General features: G+C 43.6%; 1 protein-coding gene across 4 annotated transcripts in view; it reads left to right on the top strand.

Annotated features, from left to right (window-relative positions):
• Positions 1–21,336, top strand: part of UVRAG (UV radiation resistance associated) — a 109,178-nt gene that overhangs the window by 19,769 nt on the left and 68,073 nt on the right. For 3 of the 4 annotated variants that reach the window (XM_086622300.1, XM_086622306.1, XM_086622316.1), the window contains exons 2-6: positions 889–1,006; positions 2,673–2,707; positions 6,252–6,413; positions 7,651–7,725; positions 15,139–15,224. In XM_086622300.1, coding sequence (XP_086478426.1) covers positions 889–1,006; positions 2,673–2,707; positions 6,252–6,413; positions 7,651–7,725; positions 15,139–15,224 — 476 coding nt within the window. The remainder of the gene's footprint in view (positions 1–888; positions 1,007–2,672; positions 2,708–6,251; positions 6,414–7,650; positions 7,726–15,138; positions 15,225–21,336) is intronic. The other variant, XM_086622322.1, reaches the window with a different exon arrangement.

Raw genomic sequence — 21,336 nt, 5'->3', positions numbered from 1 at the left:
ATAGGTCTTTATGCTGTATTTTACTTGTATTTGAGGTTGTTAACAGCAGTTTCCAGGATTACTGTGAATTCAGGAAGCTTTGTTCAGCCCCTTACGTATGACTCTGGTTTAGGTGGTGGTTTATGCTGGAGCTCTTTGTCCACTAGTCCTTGTTGGAACCACTTCCCAGCCAAAGCTATTTCCAATGTGATGATGCAGAACATCTGGGTGTTACTGCTGCTGTTTGATGCTAATAGTGTTCCCATATTTGCTTGGAACTGCTCGAGTAGTTGGGGTGATTTAGACATGTGGAATAAAAATGACACCTAGGACACGGGTAGGAATAGCTTGTGTTGTGTATCGGTGTTGCTTAATCCGAGCCCGTTGGTGTTTGGTGTTGCTTGTCCAGTCAGTTTCCCATGGCTTTGCCCAGTGCTCGTTGTTTGCATTAGCTTTCTGCCAAAAAAAAAAATGGAGTGTTTGGTGGGATTTTTTTGACAGTGGTGCTTTGGAAATCATCAAAATGCTTTAATATGAAAAAGAAAAGGGGGGAAAAAAGGGAGGGGAAAGGGGGAAAAAAGGGAGGGGAAAGGGGGAAAAAAGGGAGGGGAAAGGGGGAAAAAAGGGAGGGGAAAGGGGGAAAAAAGGGAGGGGAAAGGGGGAAAAAAGGGAGGGGAAAGGGGGAAAAAAGGGAGGGGAAAGGGGGGAAAAAAGGGAGGGGAAAGGGGGAAAAAAGGGAGGGGAAAGGGGGAAAAAAGGGAGGGGAAAGGGGGAAAAAAGGGAGGGGAAAGGGGGAAAAAAGGGAGGGGAAAGGGGGAAAAAAGGGAGGGGAAAGGGGGAAAAAAGGGAAAGGATTCAATTTCAATCTAAAAGTTCTTTAACTATTTAGGTTTCTTTCCTTATTTTCAGCGCCGGCTGCGTCACCTTCGGAATATCGCTGCGCGTAACATTATCAATAGGAACGGCTTCCGCCTCCTGGATACGTACTTCACCCTTCACTTGTGTGACAACACCAAGATTTACAAAGGTAAACCAGGCTCACATCAACTTTTTTCCTAGTTCATCTTTGAATTCCTAGGATACGGATCCTCTGTCCTGTTCTTGCCTTGACAACCTGCTGCTGTTATTCATGCCGCGTTTCCTAACAGTGGGAAAGAGTTTCCCGAATTTCATAAAAGTTTTCAGTTTTAGCAGCCAAGGAAGGAAAAAAGGTGACAGATTCCCTGAAATCAGCCTATTCTCTCCCCCCACTGGTAGTTTAAGGAACTTGGGAACTTCCAAGAGCACATAAAGCTTTTGGAGCCGTAGTTGCTTTGTGTGGGGGCGAGTGTTCCACGCTGTGTGTGCCACTTATTTTATGGAGCATAAACCAACACTGACTTTTATCAAAGTTTTCCAAAAATAGAATCATCAGCCCGTGACACAGAGCATCCTGACATCTGTTCTGCTTCTGATAACTGTGTCCGAGCGGTGGATCTCGTTTCTCTCCAATACTTTCATTCCCACTACAATGTGTAGTTCTTCGTGGTGGAGAGATGTTATTAAAAATACGTTTTTCACAGAATGTCAGGGATTGGAAGGGACCTCAAAGGATCATCTAGTCCAATCCCCCTGCCGGAGCAGGACCACCTAGATCAGATCACACAAGAACGCGTCCACGCGGGTTTGGAACATCTCCAGAGAAGGAGACTCCACAACCTCTCTGGGCAGCCTGTTCCAGTGTTCTGTTCCCCTTACTGGGAAGAAGTTCTTCCTCATGTTTAAGTGGAACCTCCTATGTTCCAGCTTAGATCCATTTCCCCTTGTCCTATCATTGGATGCCACTGAGAAGAGCCTGGCTCTGTCCTCATGATGGATGATGTTTTGTGCTTGTTTTGATGTGATCGACAGTTGGAGTTCTGCAAATGGATCTTGGTTTTCTCCTGATTTTTACTTTCAGCTAGTGTAGTCGAACCTTGCTTTTTTTCCAAGGTTGCTGTTTTAGAAGGATGAGAACACATAACTTGAACTTGCTGCCTGGGCTTTCTTGTGGTTGGTTGAATCTGCAACTGAGCACTATTTCTACAGTTTTTGGTGTACAGGACTTTTCTGCACTTCCCCAAAGCTTTGGACCCCAATGGGCTAAGGGATATTGGACAAAATCAGTATTCCAGCCTCCAGAGCTGTCTGCCTGAAGCCTTTGAGCTCTTGCTTTGGCTGGGAAAGCCAAGGTCCATGTGTCAGCAGTTGCTTGTTTCCATTTAAATCCAGGGTAATTAGGCTGGTTGCTTTCTGAGCATCTGGAGCAGGTCACTCCTCTTTGGGAAAGCAGTTGATCCGTGCTGCACTCCTCCAGGAAGATGTTGTGTGACAAACTAGTCGCTTTGCAGATGCCATCCAGATATTGTAAAGTACCAGGGCATGTTCTTTTTCCTGAGAAACCACGGCCTCAGTAAACCTCGAGGATTATCTTGGGTATAAAAATGAAATGCTGAATTTAAATAACGGCTTCTAATAATTAAGCGTGGATGAACACTTTAGTGAAAAGCGTGATGGTGTTTTGAAGTCTTTCTCACAAATCTGTTACTGATAAACTAGACCCACTAGCATTTGTCTTTCGTGAGTGTGATTTATTTTAGCTTTTATTTCAAAAAGTAAGATTTATAGCAGTGTTTAAGCTAATCTAAAGGTGTTTTTTTATTCTCTTTCTTTAGAATTTTACAAGAGTGAGGTGATCAAGAATTCTCTGGTAAGTTATTTTAATATGGAAAAACTTTCTTTTTAAAACTATGCTTTTACAGCAGTATATTGATTTCTTCGCTGAATACTGTAACTGTTAAACGTGTATTTCCACTCTTCAGTTCTGCCAGGAGCATCACTTCGTTCTCCTCCTCCTTTTCAGACCCTTTTCACAAGGGTTGGAATAGAGTGAGTTACTGAATAGTAGAAGTTCATTTTCACAGCTGTGGAACTATCATGGAATCACAGAATGGTTTGGGTTGGAAGGGACCTGGAAGGTCGTCTAGTTCCAACACCCCGCCATGGGCAGGGATACCCTCCACTACACCAGGTTGCCCAAAGCCTCATCCAAGCTGGCCTTGAACACTTCTAGGGATGGGGCACCTGCAACTTCTCTGGGAAACCTGTGCCAGTGCCTCACCACCCTCAGTGTAAAAAATTTCTTCCTTCGATCTAATCTAAATCTCCCCTCTTTTAGTTTAAATCCATTGCCCCTTGTCCTGTTACTACACGCCCTTGTAAAAAGCCCCTCTCCAGCTTTCCTGTAGGCCCCCTTTAAGTACTTGAAGGCTGCTATAAGATCACCCCGGAGCCTTCTCCAGGCTGAACAGCCCCAACTCTCCCAGCCTGTCTCCAGAGCAGAGGTGCTTCAGCCCTCGGATCATCTTCGTGGCCTCCTCTGGCCCCGCTCCAGCAGCTCCGTGTCCTTCTTGTGTTGGGGACCCCAGAGCTGAAGGCAGCACTGCAGGGGGGTCTCAGGAGAGCAGAGCAGAGGGGCAGAATCCCCTCCCTCACCCTGCTGCCCACGCTGCTCTGGATGCAGCCCAGGATATGATTGGCTTTTTTATCATCTGTTGGTGCTTTTGCAGATAGGACCAAACACTCCAAGGGCAGGGTGCTTCCATCTGCTGCTCAGTGCTCACGTTAACCTGTACAACAAACACATTTTAAATATTGAGAACACCAAATAGGTGAAATAATGTCAGCTGGATTTTTACTAGCCCGACTTCTTTCAGAATCTGAGAGTTTATGCATCATAACACAGGTTTGTTTGCATTCCATCTTTTTTGTCCTTTTTTTCCCCTCCCTTGTTCTTGCAGATGTTAGCAACAGAAGTAACTGCTTTTATTTAAATGTCTGTGAATTGCTTATTTCAGGAGTACTTGCTCTGGGGTGATCTTATTGCAGCCTTCCAGTACTTAAAGGGGGCCTACAGGAAAGCTGGAGAGGAACTTTTGACAAGGGCATGTAGTGACAGGACAAGGGGCAATGGCTTTAAACTGAAAGAGGGCAGATTTAGATTAGATCTAAGGAAGAAATTCTTCCCTTGAAGGGTGGTGAAACACTGGAAGAGGTTTCCCAGAGAAGTTGTGGCTGCCCCATCCCTGGAAGTGTTCAAGACCAGGTTGGATGGGGCTTTGAGCAACCTGGTGTAGTGGCGGGTGTCCCTGTCCATGGCAGGGGGGTTGGAACTAGATGATCTTTGAGGTCCATTCTGTGATTCTATGATTCTATATTACTTCTCTGGGTGTACAGATTCGTTAGAAGGTCGTGCTGTGCAGTTTGGCAACCTTGGTGTGAAAGCGGAGACGCTGCTTGGAACATCCCAAATAAAGGGGGATTCAAACGCTGATTTCCTTGGGCATCTTTTTGTTGTGTAGCTGAACGCTGAGGAACACCTACCTGCGTGTATAAACAAGTATATTGAAGAGCTGGTATCTTTCAGAAACTGAAGTTTGAAAACATCTTAGAGTTTCTGAATTTTCCAGTTCAGTGAAAGGAGCAGAACTGAACAGTTCATTACAACTGAGAAGGGGTAGGTCTCCTTGTGGGAGTAGGATGTTGCAAGTGTGAGGTAAGAGAGTTTGGAAACCTGCTCAACAGACTTTTTAATGTCTGCATTAACAAGGTAGAACTGCACCGTTGACAGCAAACAGGGCTGTAAAGGCTTTGGAAACCTCCTGAATGGAAGAAAAGCTGTCTGTGTCCTCAAGGCTGTTAGCATGTCCAAGAGACTTCAGGATTTTGAGTTCTGCCTATTGTAAATCAGGAAAAGGAGTAACAAAAAGGGAGTCTAATCAAAGGAAATATGAGATGGAATGACAAAAATCTAAATAAAAGATGTCTTGAGAAAAATCCATACATCATGGATTTTTATGGTTGGACTCGATGATCTCTAAGGTCTTTTCCAACCTAGAAATCTATGAATCTATGAATCATCTACGGATATTTTAGTGCCCTGGTGTTCTTGTGCCTGAATAGCTACCAAATATCCCTTCTCCTTAGGAAAACTTGATGAATGCATTCCTTCTGTAATACTTACTGGGTAACTTTGCCTCTCCCTTCTTTTTAGAGGCATTTTATTTTAAATTGCCTAATAACCAGTTCAGAGATGTTTGGCCTCTTCCAAGCTGCTTAAGCACTACAATGGAAGACTTGTTCTTTCGTGGGATGGTGGGTTCCTACCTTTTGCTTTCATTCTGGAGGAGCTAACATTTCTGTTAGCAGGCAAAGAGGGAGATGAATATAAAAAACATTTTCCCATTTCAGCATGTGGACAGTCTGTGATTTGTGGCCTGTGGAAGTCCTAAAGTTGGTATCTGGCTTTCAGCAGTAGCAGTGTTGGATTGACTTCGTTTGGTTGCAGCTTGGGCCAATCACAACAATTTCCATAAGTCTTTAATTGAAATGTTATCAGAAGCAAGTCCAAGTTCTTGGAATGCCTCATGTTTGCAAATCTGAGTTCTAGTGGAATGGATGTTTGCAGTTTAGCTTAATGTGTGCTACTTCTGTAAAGCTTGAGATGCAAATCTGATCTCTTGGAGTGAATCATACAATCATAGAATGGTTTGGGTTGGAAGGGACCTCAAAGATCATCCAGTTCCAACCCCTCTGCCATGGGCAGGGACACCCTCCACTACACCAGGTTGCTCAAAGCCTCATCCAGCCTGGCCTTGAACACTTCCAGGGATGGGGTAGCCACAACTTCATGGTGGCACTGGATCAGGTTGCCCAAAGAAGAGGAGCTCTTAGTGACAACATTTGAACATTGCTGTCAACATCAGTCAAGGAGGAGGAGAATGTGAACAAACCCGTCAATAAATTGTGCAAACTTAATTATTGGGGAATAGATCAAGGTTTTCAATTTAACTTTTGCAATGTAAGCTATACCCTGATTTTCAGAAGCTGAATTATAACTTGGAAAGGAATGTTACTTCCACTTTTAAAGTTCCTGATTTGGCTAAACTGAATTAGTAAATTCTGAAGTAAATTCTTCAATGCTTTGTGATGGAAGGAAGCAGAGCCCACTCTGACTTTCTGAAGTACTTTACAGCATGTAGCTTTTAACTCAGGAATTCTCTCTAGAAAACAGAGTAAGGAAGCAGCAGAGCCCATTAGCTTCAACTCTGTGTAAACCTTGAAATGGCTGGTGGTCGTTATTCTGAAGGTTTTCTTTAATCTTTGACATGGACCTCACTATTTTTTGAATTGTCAATTGTAGGACTACTTTCGGCTTGTTTGAGTTGGTTTTATCCCTCTTTGAATACCTACAGAATCCGACATGGAGGAGCCTGGACTTTGGAATAATGCCTGATCGTCTAGATACCTCTGTCTCGTGTTTTGTTGTGAGGATCTGGGGTGGCAAGAAGGAGCACTTCCAGCTTTTAATTGAATGGAAGGTCAATCTAGATGGGTTAAAGTACTTGGGCCAGCAGGTAATGTGAAAACGGTTTTTCTCAACTTTTTGCATAAGGGAACAAAACATCTGGATGAACAAATGTATAGAACCATAGAATGGTTTGGATTGGAAGGGACCTTAAAGATCACCTAGTTCCAACCCCCCTGCCATGGGCAGGGACACCCTCCACTGCACCAGGTTGCTGGAAGCCCCATCCAACCTGGCCTTGAACACTTCCAGGGATGGGGCAGCCACAACTTCTCTGGGCAACCTGTGCCAGTGCCTCACCACCCTCAATGTAAAAAATTTCTTCCTTAAATGTAATCGAAATCTCCCCTCTTTCAGTTTAAAGCCTTTGCCCCGTGTCCTGTCACTACACACCCTTGTCCAAAGCCCCTCTCCAGCTTTCCTGTAGCCCCTTTAGGTACTGGAAGGTGCTGGAAGGTCTCCCCGGAGCCTTCTCTTCTCCAGGCTGAACAGCCCCAACTCTCCCAGCCTGTCTCCATAGCAGAGGTGCTCCAGCCCTCAGATGATCTTCTCTAGATTGCCCACCCCCAGCCTACTCACTGTGGGGGCAGAGTGAGAAGCAGGGGAGGCCTTGATGCTGTGCAAGCACTGTTCAGCAAGAGCTGAAGCACTGGTGTGTTACCAACACTGTTTTAGACACAGATCTCAACCAGAGCACCATATGGACTGCCAGGAAGAAAATTAACTTCATCACTTCCAGACTCAATGCCCTTCAGAGTGTAGCTTTCCGTTTGTTTTTACTGGACAGAAGAAATGACTCGCTAAAGAATATTCTCTAGTGCATGGTTTTATTTGAAATAATGTTCTTTAGATTAATAGCAGGATATTAGGTATAATAATGCTGAACACTAATTTTGTGTCTACCATGACCACAAAAGCCTAATATTATCATTTTTGGTAATATCATGGGAAAGCTAATTACTCTTGGGACTTGTTTCTTTGATTAGTTTCCTGGTCTCTCAGTTATTTTTGTCAGCTGGAAGTGCAAAAGTAGGAAAGATGCTCTGGTCAGTGTTTCTGATTTCAGGGTTGAATGGCTGAACACATTCAGTGACTGTTATTAAAGCTGTGAAGCAAATGCATTTTCCATGGTTAAATTCAGTCTTCTCTGAGGTTTCATGTGCTTCTAGAATTTCAGGTGCTCAAAAAGTGCATTTGACCCTCAAGCAAAGCAATTTATGCTTACTTGGAGCATAAAGTCATAGTAACCTGACCGTAAAATCGCTTGTTTTCTTCTCTTCTTACAGATACATGCAAGAAACCCAAATGAGATTATTTTTGGTCTCAACGATGGTTATTATGGAGCTTCATTTGAACAGAAGGTAAGAGTATCTCAGAGTCGTTCTGGCTTGTTAGTACTGGTGACAAGCTGAAATTCAACTTCTAAACTTAGATTTTCACACTTGGATGCTCAGAACATTAAAGTGCTTCATTTTGAGAAGAAATACTTTTTTGACATGACAGATAAGAATCACAGACTGGTTTGGGTTGGAAGGGACCTTAAAGATCATCTAGTTCCAACCCCCCTGCCATGGGCAGGGACATCTTCCACTACACCAGGTTGCTGGAAGCCTCATCCAACCTGGCCTTGAAGACTTCCAGGGATGGGGCAGCCACAACTTCTCTGGGCAATCTGTGCCAGTGCTTTACCACCCTCATTGTAAAAAATTTCTTCCTTACATCTCATCGAAATTCCCCCTCTTTCAGTTTAAAGCCATTGCCCTGTGTCCTGTCACTGCACATCCTTGTCCAACGCCCCTCTCCAGCTTTCTTGTAGCCCCTTTAGGTACTGGAAGGTGCTGGAAGGTCTCCCCAGAGCCTTCTCTTCTCCAGGCTGAACAGCCCCAACTCTCTCAGCCTGTCTCCAGAGCAGAGGTGCTCCAGCCCTCGGATCATCTCCGTGGCCTCCTCTGGACCTGCTCCAGCAGCTCCATGTCCTTCTTGTGCTGGGGACTCCAGAGCTGAAGGCAGTATTCCAGGTGGGGTCTCATGAGAGCGCAGCAGAGGGACAGAATCACCTCTCTCGACCTGCTGCCCACGTTTTCATGGCAAATATAAAAACACATTAAGTTTTGGTTATCACCCTTGAAACCAGAGTTTATAGTTTTTATATGGGAAGCTGCTTATTTGCTCTGTGTTGCAGCTGTTTTACCCCGTGGTTTTATTTTCCAAAGACTCCACCGTAGTGTTTGTGCTTGTCCAGCCAGTACTGTGACTGCAGCCAAGTTAATTATATAGCAGTGCTAATTACTACATCAATGATGAAAAAGTTCAAACTTACCTATTGTAAATAGCACAGCTAACGAGTGGTATTCTTTTTTTTTTTTTTTAATCCCAAATTGCTGATGGCAGTACTGTGGTATAGATGGGTTGTATAAGGAGCCTGGCTGGAGAGAAAATGACTCCTTGACACACAGCTACAGTTTCTGCATTAGGCACAACCTGCAAGTCCAGTCTTGTGGGATGTGAATGGAGGCAATGGCTTTACAGGCAGCAACGTGGGAGATTGGAGCAAGGGCCAAGGGGGCCGTCTTTTACAAGGATGTGTAGTGACAGGACAAGGGGCAATGGATTTAAACTGAAAGAGGGGAGATTTAGATTGGATGTAAGGAAGAAATTTTTCACTCTGAGGGTGGTGAGGCACTGGCACAGGTTGCCCAGAGAAGCTGTGGCTGCCTCATCCCTGGAAGTGTTCAAGGCCGGGTTGGATGGGGCTTTGGGCAACCTGGTGTGGTGGAAGGTGTCCCTGCCCATGGCAGGGGGGTTGGAACTGGATGATCTTTGAGGTCTCTTCCAACCCAAACCAGTCTGTGGTTCTATGATTCTATGTGTGCTAAACTGTCTGGCTGTATGTGAGCCTCCAAACTGTGGCTGATGTTCTGAGGGTTGTCCTTCAAAGTGTAGGTGGTTTGATACGCAGCTCAGGCTCTGCCTCCTGGTGCTACTAACTCAGTTCTCCTGACGCAGGATGCAATTCTAGTTCTGTATGATTTCTGTATTAATAATCTGGGCCTGAAATCAGTGATGGTAATGCTCTTTCCTGATTGTTGTCAGGACTTGCTCCCTAACTCGTAGGGTTTAAAACTACACCTCAGTTTTGGTTCTTGTACACACTCTGTAGCTAAGTTGCAAATACAGTCGTAGCCTATGTAGAGCACAAATAATCTTCATTTTCCTTCCCTGTAATTTATTCCTTCTTCCTAGCTGCAAGAGCTCGAGATTTATTTTGTCATCTTGCTCTGTAGCTTCTGATTGCTTTCTTTGTCAGTTCCTTGACCTAAATCTCTTCTTGTCTAGTTCATACCTCCTGTATTTAAGTGTCTTGTCTGCTGTTGAAGCCAAACTAGTTGGCAGCAGCGAACTCTTCCTGTGACCTTCAGAAGCTGTGTGCACCTAAGGGGTATTTCTGCTCTTAATTCGTTTTGCTTTATAGTTTTCCTGTCAATGCTGGATATTCTAAATATTATACAGCCCCACTTTGGTTACAGTAAATATTATTGAAGATGCACCACCTGAAATCTCCTGCAGGAAGGGATCTTTGGTGTCAGGTGTGTGGCTCTGATCCTGCGGAACCTGCAATACAGTGCCTTTTCTGCTTGGTTGCGCGGGTATTTTTTAATCTCTTGAGGTGCTTTTCGAATTTGTGCTGGTGGATCTTCATGATACTTGAAGACATCTTAGTTATAAGCCTCAATTTTTAAGATGATACGTGGATGGAATAGTTTCTTTGCACTGGCACATACGAGCCCTCGTTGTGAAAGCAGATGTGTACAAATACCATGTGCACAAAGACACTTCAGTCTGCGTTGGAAGTGTCCTCTGGTTTTGCACATCTCAGTATGACCAAAGTTAAGGTATGGTCCTCATTCCCTCCCCGCCACCTCCCTTTGCTCAAAAAAATCTCCTGTTACTTTAATAGTCCATTTGACTATGAATTAAATTGCCAAAGTAGATTTATGCAGTCTTACAATAGTGTATTTTATTAGTGTATTAAATGTCTTTGTCATGGATCAAGACAACTTGTGCACCAAAATAAGAAAATTGGAAGCTGACTAAACCATTCTGGTGATGTTTCACGGACTCAGAGTCTCAAAACACGTTGTAGATGTACTTCTGAGCATGGCTTGATCCATCTGGAGCTAAATGCAAATTCCCATTTTTCTGTTGTGTGAACTTCCTGTGACGAGAGGTGGGAGCCTGAAAGCTCTTGTAGCAGAATAAACCTAAGTAGGACAGGAACATTTCCCACCTGGAATACTGCATTCAGCTCTGGGGTCCCCAGCACAAGAAGGACATGGAGCTGCTGGAGCGAGTCCAGAGGAGGACACGAAGATGATCTGATGACTGGAGCACCTCTGCTCTGGAGACAAGCTGAGAGAGTTGGGGCTGTTCAGCCTCGAGAAGACAAGGCTCCGGGGTGACCTTCCAGCACCTTCCAGTACCTAAAGGGGCTACAGGAAAGCTGGAGAGGGGCTTTGGACAAGGGTGTGTAGTGACAGGACACGGGGCAATGGCTTTAAACTGAAAGAGGGCAGATTTCAATGAGATGTAAGGAAGAAATTTTTACAGTGAGGATGGTGAGACACTGGCACAGGTTGCCCAGAGAAGCTGTGGCTGCCCCATCCCTGGAAGTCTTCAAGGCCAGGTTGGACGAAGCTTTGAGCAACCTGGTGTAGTGGAAGGTGTCTCTGCCCATGGCAGGGGGGTTGGAACTGGATGATCTTTGAGGTCCCTTCCAACCCAAACCATTCTGTGATTCTGTTAGGCCCTGTCACAACTGTTATTGATGAAAATCGTAGATTTATTGATTGAGTATCTCCCTGGTAAACAAAACCAGCAAGAGCACCATGCTCACATAGGAATATTCTAATTGCTAAATTTTTAAATTTAAAATCTGAAGCACTGGAAGCTTACAGCTTCACTAGGTAACGCACTTCAGCTGCTGTTTTAGAACCTTCAAGCCCACTTGCATGTAAGGTAACCTTCAAAATGCAGGTTTGTGCTCAAAATACTTGCTTTGTGGAAAGATCCTGTCATATAAAAGAGCAAAGTAGACAACTCTAGCAGCAATACTGGTGGAGAAATTTTAGGTAAGTGAGAGATTGTAGTATAGCAGTTATTGTCTTAACAGAATGAAAGAACCATATCAGGGGCCTCAGAGTTGTTAATGACACTTCATTTTTTTTTTTCCTGTTCAATGTCAGAAAGCCTTTAATTTCTGTGTTCTTGGTGATATTTAGGTATTTGGAATGTTACCTTCCTTCCATCTCTTCTGTCCAGCAGCATCGTGGCTGCTGCTGCTGTGCAGTGAGCAAATGGACACTTTCTTTGGGTAATACTCAAGTTGCAGTTGTCTTGCTGCAATGGAATCTTAGCTCATGGCAAAAATAAGGTTGGGAAATAAGGTTTCAGAAGCCTTCTGATCCCTGAAAGGTGTTACTGCTTTGCTGTAGGTGTCTGACAGGGCTCATGTAGCTCCTCTTCCAGCGTTCACAGCTTTTCTCCTCAGTGTAAATACAAATGTGTTCTGCCAATATAGCTGCATTCTTCTTGACCACATTTGACTTTCACATAATTGTACCTCCAATTTAGTTGTTTTTCAATTTTGTTTTTTTCATTATCCAGCAATTTTGCTGCAAGTTTTCAGCAGGATTCTGCTGCTTTTGTCACAACTATGTCCAGTTTATTTTCCTGTTTCCTTTTTGTCATGGAACCACTGAAGCACTTGTTCCTCTCTTAGTTTCATCCTCTAGTAATCATACAGTGAAACTCTGTTTGGATTTGCTTGAACTGGACCAATGTTTGAATCAGATAGATGTGAGTTTCAGAGATTTTTTTTTTTGAAGCTATCAACCTGGATTTATATTCCCAATCTTTTAGCAGTTTGGTTTTGTTTGAAACTTCATGTTTGTGTGTAAAACCACTTTTACCCAGGTTCAGCAAAATCAGTTCTGGGTGCTATACTGGCTTTTCTAAAACCAGATTTCTCCTTCTGTTTTTTTCCTAAATGCCTTTCAAATTTTCTTTCAACTATTTTTTGCTTGCTACTACTAACTGATAAGACTTGGCCTTGCTTTTGCAGTGGTAACTTTTCAGAAAATGCATTTAGGGAAACAAGTACAGCTTTTAGTTGATGACTAGCTTTCTGTTGTCTCCTTAAAGAAATAAAATGAGAACTAGTTTATACAGCTCAGAACATTTGGCTGTGGTCAGGGGTATGGGGGAATGGAAGAATAAGTTATATTCTTCAGGAATACTGAATTGTAGCTACTTTTTCAACTGTCAAACAGAAAAGACCCTTATCTTTGGAAAACTGCATCTCTCTCTTTCTGTCTCTCCCTCCAATATGTGGTCTCCATCACTGCAGGTAGTCTTTACCTGCATATGCATTTATTTTTAAATTATTTTTTTTAGCAGCTAAATCTTGGCAACTTCACACAACCGAAACCTTTTTGTGTGTTTACCAGTACACGTGCCTACATCTAAGAAATGCTGTGGCAGAGAAACAAACTCCCCTTTCAAAGAGCAAACTCTTTAATAACTAAGTCTGAAACCCTTCTGTTGCGTTTCTCCAAGTTTCCTCACAGTAGAACAGTTTGTATAGACCACTTGGTGTCTGACTCTTTGGGAATTTCCTTTCAACACCCTGTAGTACAGAGGAAAAAGAAAAGGCTAAAATGTGTTGCTGCTCCAAATTCTTTCCCTTCTGAAACTAGTTATTCCAGGCCACTCCACTTGTTCTCTGAAAAATTTCGCACTTTGCTTTCTGAAGACAGTGTTTCTTGAAACGAGATCACCTTCATGGTGTTAAGTGGTGATGCTGTAGTTGTGCGTTTTTTTTCAGTTTTCATAGAATCCCAGAATGGGTAGGGTTGGAAGGGACCTCAAAGATCATCTGGGGACCCCAGAGCTGAATGCAGCACTGCAGGGGGGTCTCAGGAGAGCAGAGCAGAGGGGCAGAATCCCCTCCCTCGCCCTGCTGCCCACGCTGCTCTGGATGCAGCCCAGGACACGGGTGGTTTTCTGGGCTGCCAGCGCACGGTGCCGGCTCATGGTGAGCTTCTCATCCACCAGCACTCCCAAGTCCTTTTCCCCCGTGCTGCTCTCACATGGATGGTGTTTTCCACCATCCTAGTTCATTCAGGCATTAAGATGTCTTTATTTTGGTATTTTTTCAGGGTATATATGTATGGATTTCAGCATGTAGGTTCCAACGTCTTGGGAATGGAAGCGAAGCACTGACACAGCTGCTGATATGGCTCCTCTGTTGCAATATGATGCATGATGTAGTATATAGATCTCACGATTATTTAGGTGAAACCTTCTTTTTGGTGAAAAGGAATGTCTGCTGCGTGGCCTGTGGCTATCACGGTTGTGTCAGTAGATGTTGGTATGTAATTCTGCATTTCAACATCTCCTGTATGGAAGCAACCTGTTGGGGCAGGAAAGAATATGTAGGCAGGGATTGTGGTACTCAGAGTACATCTGTATCAGTGTTGGGAAATCAGCTGATCACGTCTACCAGCTGGGGTACTTCATACACTAAAATAAATGCCTTTTTTCCTACAGTCCTTGAAGTTTCTGACAGTGCTGCCAGGTGGTTTGACCTACTCAGAATTCACTTTATCATTTGAAGAAGCAGTTCTGAGTTTGTGGTGTTTCTAGGAATCTGTGTGACTCTGCCTGATAGGGAAAAGCTCTGTATCTGACCTTTGCAACATGAAGAATTGCTGTTTGCCTGTTACTGTTTTGATGCCTCTTGTGCAGAATGTACACTTTGGTCTCTTAAGAATGGCATAAGGATTTTTTGGTAGCTTCCAGAAACTTGTTCACGTTGTTCAAAACTAAGATTGCTTTGATCTTTTAAACGTGTTACATGGATAAAGAATAGAACTTTATCTCAGGGGCCAGTGACGAGTGGTGTTCCTCAGGGGTCAGTACTGGGGCCAGTGCTATTTAACATCTTTCTTGGTGACACCTCTGCCATGGAGACAGGCTGAGAGAGTTGGGGCTGTTCAGCCTGGAGAAGAGAAGGCTCTGGGGAGACCTTCCAGCAGCCTTCCAGTACCTAAAGGGCTACAGGAAAGCTGGAGAGGGACTTTGGACAAGGGTGTGTAGTGATAGGACAAGGGGCAATGACTTTAAACTGAAAGAGGGGGGATTTAGATTGGATATAAGGAAGAAATTCTTCCCTCTGAGGGTGGTGAGGCACTGGACCAGGTTGCCCAGAGAAGCTGTGGCTGCCCCATCCCTGGAAGTGTTCAAGGCCAGGTTGGATGAGGCTTTGAGCAACCAGGTGTGGTGGAACGTGTCCCTGCCCATGGCAGGGGGGTTGGAACTAGATGATCTTTGAGGTCCCTTCCAACCCAAACCATTCTATGATTACTGAATAAGATCTCAGGTCACAAGCTGAAGAATGACAGTACAGTAAATTGCATCCTTCAGTATTTCTGTGCATAAAATGTGTGCAGTAATGGATTATTAAGTTCAAGACAGCAAACTCCATGTCTAGAACACAGATAAAGTGATAAGTCCTTAACATCTTCACAGGTAAGTGATGTTGCAAGCCAGACTGGAACTTGGTGTTATTGCCACCTTAAATTGTTTCTACCTACTGTACGTAAAACTGTATGAAGACAGATTTGAAGTACATGAAATGCAAGATCATTTGTTCTCCTACCAAAAGTCCATACTTTATTTTGATTCTTAAATTAACATTCTTTCTTTGCCTTAAGGATCACTCAGGTGCCCTGAAGAACAGTCTTCTCCAGGTGGATCAGAATTGTGTTCGTAACTCTTACGATGTCTTCTCTTTGCTTAGGTAAGATTTTTGAGAATATTTTGTGCGGCTATTGCAAATTCTTTCGTGTGTGTGTGGAAGGAGCCTTTCTAAATATAAACAAGCCTTCTGGACTGGAATGTGCAGAGGAGATATCTAGGTGGTGCTGATTTACTGCTGGTGGCAAGGAGATGGACCTCGATATGTGTATGTTCCTTGGTGGTCCCTAGGCTTCTGCCATGTGGACACTCGATGCTCTGAACTAGAAGGTGACTGTGGAGCTAGCTCATGGACTTGCCTTGTGAACGTTGAAACCATGGAACTTCTTTGTTGGAGAGCTTCTGTGGAAAGCCCCTACTCTGTTCTCCTCAACAAAATTATAGATTTATTTAAATAAATTAGAACAATGAGGAAATGAAAGCAACTTGCCAAAACTTAACTTGATAGAATGATGCTGTCGTTGGAACAAAGCAGCTACACACCTAAGGGTGTGTGTGAGGTTTTGTGGCTTCTTTTTAATGTTGAGCTACTGAATCGAATTTACCTTTTGCATAATTTTCCTTTGTAATTCCGAAAAGAGGCACTGCGTAGTCAGGGACCCAGTTACCCCAACACGTGTGTGGTACAAAAAGGGTATGGTAACTGCACTTCTGAGTGGTTACTTAGCTGTCTCTGGAGGTGAAAAACATGAAATGCTAAGGTAAAGAAGAAGGCCTCTTTCATATCTGCTCTAATGATAATAGTTCCCGAATTTTAGCTGTGGGAAAACTGTAACAGGGGCTTTAAACAATCAGTAGGTCGGTTTTGAGAAATTTGTATTTACAAGGCGTTTTACAAGACAGCTTGGTGACTTCAGTTCTGCAGTAATAGCAATAGATGTGCCACAAGGAAACTCTTGAAAAGGAGACGTTTTAATATGTTTTCAAAAGTCTTTGGAAAAATGTGTGTGGTTTTTTAGCAGTTGTAAAATTTGAATCCATTTGATAGTGGTAACAGTAGGTGTCACTGTTGCCTGCGTGAAGTGTTAGCCCTATAATAGTGAAGAAAACGTTGGGAAAAGTTAACTCCAGGTTGCTTATTCAGAAGTTTCATAAAATAAAGCTCTCTCAAAATATAAATGCACTGTTTCTTGTTTCTATAAAGCATATTTAAGCTAAAGGCTGCTTTCTAGATGTCTGTCTTCCGTGCTTTTAGTGGAGAACAACCAGGGCGTGTGTCACAGTCCATTGGAAGAGAACTCTTATGCTACCTAACATTAAGGTTTTTTTAAAGAAAAAGAAGAAAATGTGTGTTGGTCATCCTGATTGCTTTGTTCATGCACTTTTCCCCCTTTCCTTTGTGCTTCTTTGTAGCATGAAGCACGCTCCAGAAAAAAACTCTCAGTTATACCAGCTGGTCATCAACCCTGACCAACTGGAGCTCTGTCTAATCTGAACTGTGGTCCTTCTTCTGAAAGTTTCTGACTGTCTGTCCTAAAGCTGACAAGAAATGAAGATGTCTGCTTTGATAAAGCTCCCCTTGCTGGATGCTCACCAGTGCTGTTTTGAAACCTGGTGACTGGAGCTGTGCACTTTGCTCAGTCTTGGGAAGGTGAGAGTCCAGGCACTGTCTCTTACAGTTTCTAGGCATGCTGTTGGGTGTAGCTCCTGTTCAGCCCTGCCTCAGAGCTAGGACATCCTCCTCTCTTTTGGCTTGGTCCTAAAAGGAACAGTTTTTTCCAGTCTTCAGCACCAGACCTGCTGCTGGTTGTGTTTCAGTGAACTCTACGTACCCTATCAATATATTGCATGGTCTAGTTCCAGCAAAAGTTAATGTGTGACCATACCTAGGTGCTATTTTTACCTGTTTTCTTCCTAGCTAGGAAAGTTCTTTGGGACCTGAGGCAATGTCCTCCATGTAGTCCTGAATCCTTTCTATTGCCTCTTGTGTTAACTCTGCCTTTTTACAGGTGCCCTTTCTCTGCTGCTGCTTGCCTTTGATATCTAGCTCAAAAGACTGGTGATAGTGTTAATTTCTTTTAAAGTAATTCCTAGTCTCTTTCTGTCAGGTGTCATTTTTCTGCTACCAAGCAGCCTGGTTTGCCACCTACTCCAGGAGTCCAGACTTGATTAACCAGCCCATGAGCTCTTTTCAAAGATAGTTTTTGTAAGAGCATGTTCCACTTAAACCAGAAGAGAGAGATGGGCATAATTGGAGTTGTGATTCATTTGCCAGGACGTGTACTTTAGTAAGAAATTAATTTCTATCTGCCTGCTTCTGTCTATTTGCTCTAAAGAGAATAGGGAGGTGTCCACATCATAAAAGTTTGCATCTGGTCGCATAAATCCCACATTTTGAAGACTTTCTCATGATATGATATTTGTCTGTAGTAAAAATTCACAAGCTGCACGTGTGGTTTCCTAATGTTTTCACGAGACGTGTGAGTACGAAGAACAGCTTGTACTGGCTTTGTTTAAACTTTACAAAAAAGGAAGGAAGTCCTGGAGGTATCTGCATCCCAGTTATTCTGGTGGTACCATTCTGCCAGGTGTGGCATAGCCACTGTGATCAGCTGCACAGTGTGAAAATCGATTTGAGAGAGCAGGTTCTAGCTTAGCTCTTGAAAAACTACAAAATGAGAACTTCTGTGGTTGATCTGTCCACTATCAAAACTGCTTTTTGGGGGAAGAAATTATTTATGTTTTATTATATTTATTTTTTACTTTTCAGAAGAAGTCAATAGCTGAAACTTAGGAAGCTTGTGATTAGGCCTTAATGAACAGCATGTGCTTGGCTCAAATTATATGGATTAAAAAAATTAATTAGGAATGCCAGAGCATGTGAACAGTAGAAAATTTTTTGAGTGTTGGATTAAAAAAGTGCCTGTGTGCTCAGATGCCTAATTACATGGATTTACAAGTTAATTAAGCAGGAGGAGAAGTTGAAGCACCCAGCCAGCTTAGCTTTTACACAAGGAAGTTCTCAGCATCTCTACAGCTCATGGACCTTCTTGTTTTGGGGTAGGAACAAGATCCTCAGGCAAACATAGTCCTGCTAATAAGTTGCTCACACCATATGGAAATGACGAATGTTCTCCCAGCCATTTGTTTTAAAAAGGCTAACTAACAAAAATTAACCAGCCCAACTGGAAAGCTAAAATTTTGAGGTTTTTGTCCCTTGGCCATATTGTCAGATTTCCTGAAAAGAGGTCACTTAAAGGCTTTCTAAATATTATGTAGCTGGTGGTAATAGGTTATACAGTAACACGTTTCACCTTTCACATAACACTCAGGATGGGCCAAATTCATCTGAGGTCATATTCTGGACATGTCTCCATAATCAGGCTCTCGGCACGTTTGCAGCACTAATGGGAATAGGTTTGTATTTAGTATTCTCCTGGTTTTCAATCCTTTTCTTTAAACTTTGAAAAATAGACCTTTCGGTATTAAGTGGTGTTGGGAAAGATGGGATGTGCTGGCAATCACTAAAGAAAGGGCTTAAAATCCTGTATGTGAAGATTTTACATGGATGGCACATTCGTGCTAGTGCAAATTGAAAATGTTTGGGTTGTATTTTTGTTTAAAAAAATATTGGTTTTTAACTGATATTGGTACAATTTGAGTGCCGGAGCTGAGTAAAAGGCCAGCTGCAGGCAACTGCTGTAATATTGCTAATCTCTAACCTGGCTGAAGTTGGTTTAAATAATGCTTCCAGGTGTTAAAAGGCTTCCTCTGCTGCTGCTGTCTGACCTAGTGGACTAAATCTTGGAAACTAGAGCAACTCCAGAGACCACAGAGGCTGTGCCCTCTTTAAAAACAACAGGTTCTTTACATTGAAATTCTTTACAAAAGAAATTCTTTACATTGAGGATGGTGAAGTACTGGAACAGGTTGCCCAGAGAAGCTGTGGATGCCCCATCCCTGGAAGTCTTCAAGGCCAGGTTGGATGAGGCTTTGGGCAACCTGGTGTAGTGGAGGGTTTCCCTGTCCATGGCAGGGGGGTTGGAACTAGATGATCTTTAAGGTCCCTTCCAACTCAAACCATTCTATAATTCTTGCCGTTCTGGTGATAAGAAAATAAATCTGGCTGCAGTGCCCTGGAGAAGTAAGCATGACTTTTCGAACCAAATTATAACTGTATTTCACATCACAGCAATGATGGCCCAGGTTCAGTGACTTTAGATGGTCCAAGATTGTCAGTGACAAGACACTGCTCTGAGGAAGACCGGAGCTCAGCTTGTGAACTAGCAACTAATTACTGCTTTCTAGGTTAGGGGCTCAAAGAAACTTCCAGTGCGCTGTGGGACGTTGGGTGTGTTGATACATGACAAGTAGATGTAGAAGTTACACCTCTTCATTGCTAATTATTTAAGAATACAAATGTAGGTAGTGTTTGTCTGCAGTCTGAAACTTTGAGATGTTGGTAAAATCAACTATCTTAAATGATCAGGACTAAAACTTGGAGAAACAATATAAAAGCAGCTTTTATTTAGCTCTACCTATCTTAGGAAAGAAGCTTTTTAACAAATACATTGCTTATGTGTTTAAATTCTTTCATTTTGGCTAGTCTTATGGAACAAACAGAACTTAACACAAGTTGATCTCGGAAACTAGGAGGAGAGACAAAAGTACGGAGTCAACATAAGCAGTTGTAGTGTTGAAAAACTCATTAGTAGCTCAGAGTAGTTTTTTTCTGAGACTACAGAGTCAGTGGAATTGCACGTGCCAAATGCAGTAACTGCCTTCGGGCAGCTATTTTTAACACATGGAAATTATGCTGCACTTGAAGCTGTTTTTCATAAGCTCTTGGTGCGGGACAATGGAGTGAGCAAAGACTTCATGGGCTAAAACTGCTTTGTGTTAAGGTGTATCTTGGGGGTACGTTGACCTGTTTACAGCTAAGGAGAAGCACAAGACATGTCAGTCTTGGACAACGCTGGAGTGCCCCGTTTTGGCAGCCAGTAGCTCAGTCAGGCTTTGATGTTGTACAGTTGCTACGAGCAGCCGTTGCAAACTTCAGGCTTTCAGACATTTGGTGGGGTGAGAAGGAGGGAAAGCAGGAAGAAACCCTGCTATCAGCTGCTCTGACTCTGGGGAGTTGTGTAGTGTCTGATAACAAACCCAGAGGTAAGCTACATGAAGCTGTACTGTCTTACAAACTTCCCTTAAGTTCCTGTATTTCCATCCGCATCTGCACAAGAGAAGTGAACGGAATGGAGCTGTGCAGTCATAGAATCATAGAACGGTTTGGGTTGGAAGGGACCTTAAAGATCATCTAGTTCCAACCCCCCTGCCATGGGCAGGGACACCTCCCACTACACCAGGTTGCTCAAAGCCTCATCCAACCTGGCCTTGAACACTTCCAGGGATGGGACAGCCACAACTTCTCTGGGAAACCTGTTCCAGTGTTTCACCACCGTGAGAATGAAAAATTTCTTCCTTATATCCGATCTAAATCTCCCCTCTTTCAGTTTAAAGCCATTGCCCCGTGTCCTGTCACTCCACGCCCTTGTCCAAAGCCCCTCTCCAGCTTTCCTGTAGCCCCTTTAGGTACTGGAAGGCTGCAATAAGATCTTCCCGGAGCCTTCTCTTCTCCAGGCTGAACAGCCCCAACTCTCTCAGCCTGTCTCCAGAGCAGAGGTGCTCCAGCCCTCACATCATCTTCGTGGCCTCCTCTAGACCCACTCCAACAGCTCCATGTCCTTCTTGTGCTGGGGACCCCAGAGCTGAAGGCAGCACTGCAGGGGGCTCTCAGGAGAGCAGAGCAGAGGGGCAGAATCCCCTCCCTCGCCCTGCTGCCCACGCTGCTCTGGATGCAGCCCAGGACACGGTTGGCTTTCTGGGCTGCCAGCGCACGGTGCCGGCTCATGGTGAGCTTCTCATCCACCAGCACTCCCAAGTCCTTCTCCTCAGGGCTGCTCTCAATCCATTCTCCGCCCAGTCTGTCCTTGTGCTTGGGATTGCCCTGACCCACGTGCAGGACCTTGCCCTTGGCCTTGTTGAACTTCATGAGGTTCTTGCAGTCAGTAGGATTCAGCCTCTAAGCTCTGTATGGAAATATCGAGTCTCTCTTTGTTGCCCTCTTCCTTCTAGGGTGCTGGTAGTAGGATGTGTAGTTAGAAATACGGGGAGGTAGGAAAGTTATATTTTATTTTTCATTTTAAAATATACTCTGA

Source organism: Tauraco erythrolophus, chromosome 1, assembly GCF_009769465.1.
Source record: "Tauraco erythrolophus isolate bTauEry1 chromosome 1, bTauEry1.pri, whole genome shotgun sequence".
In the NCBI taxonomy this organism is placed as follows: domain Eukaryota; kingdom Metazoa; phylum Chordata; class Aves; order Musophagiformes; family Musophagidae; genus Tauraco; species Tauraco erythrolophus.
The sequence above is the reverse complement of the archived record's forward strand: the minus strand, read 5'-3'. Positions and strand labels throughout refer to the sequence as shown.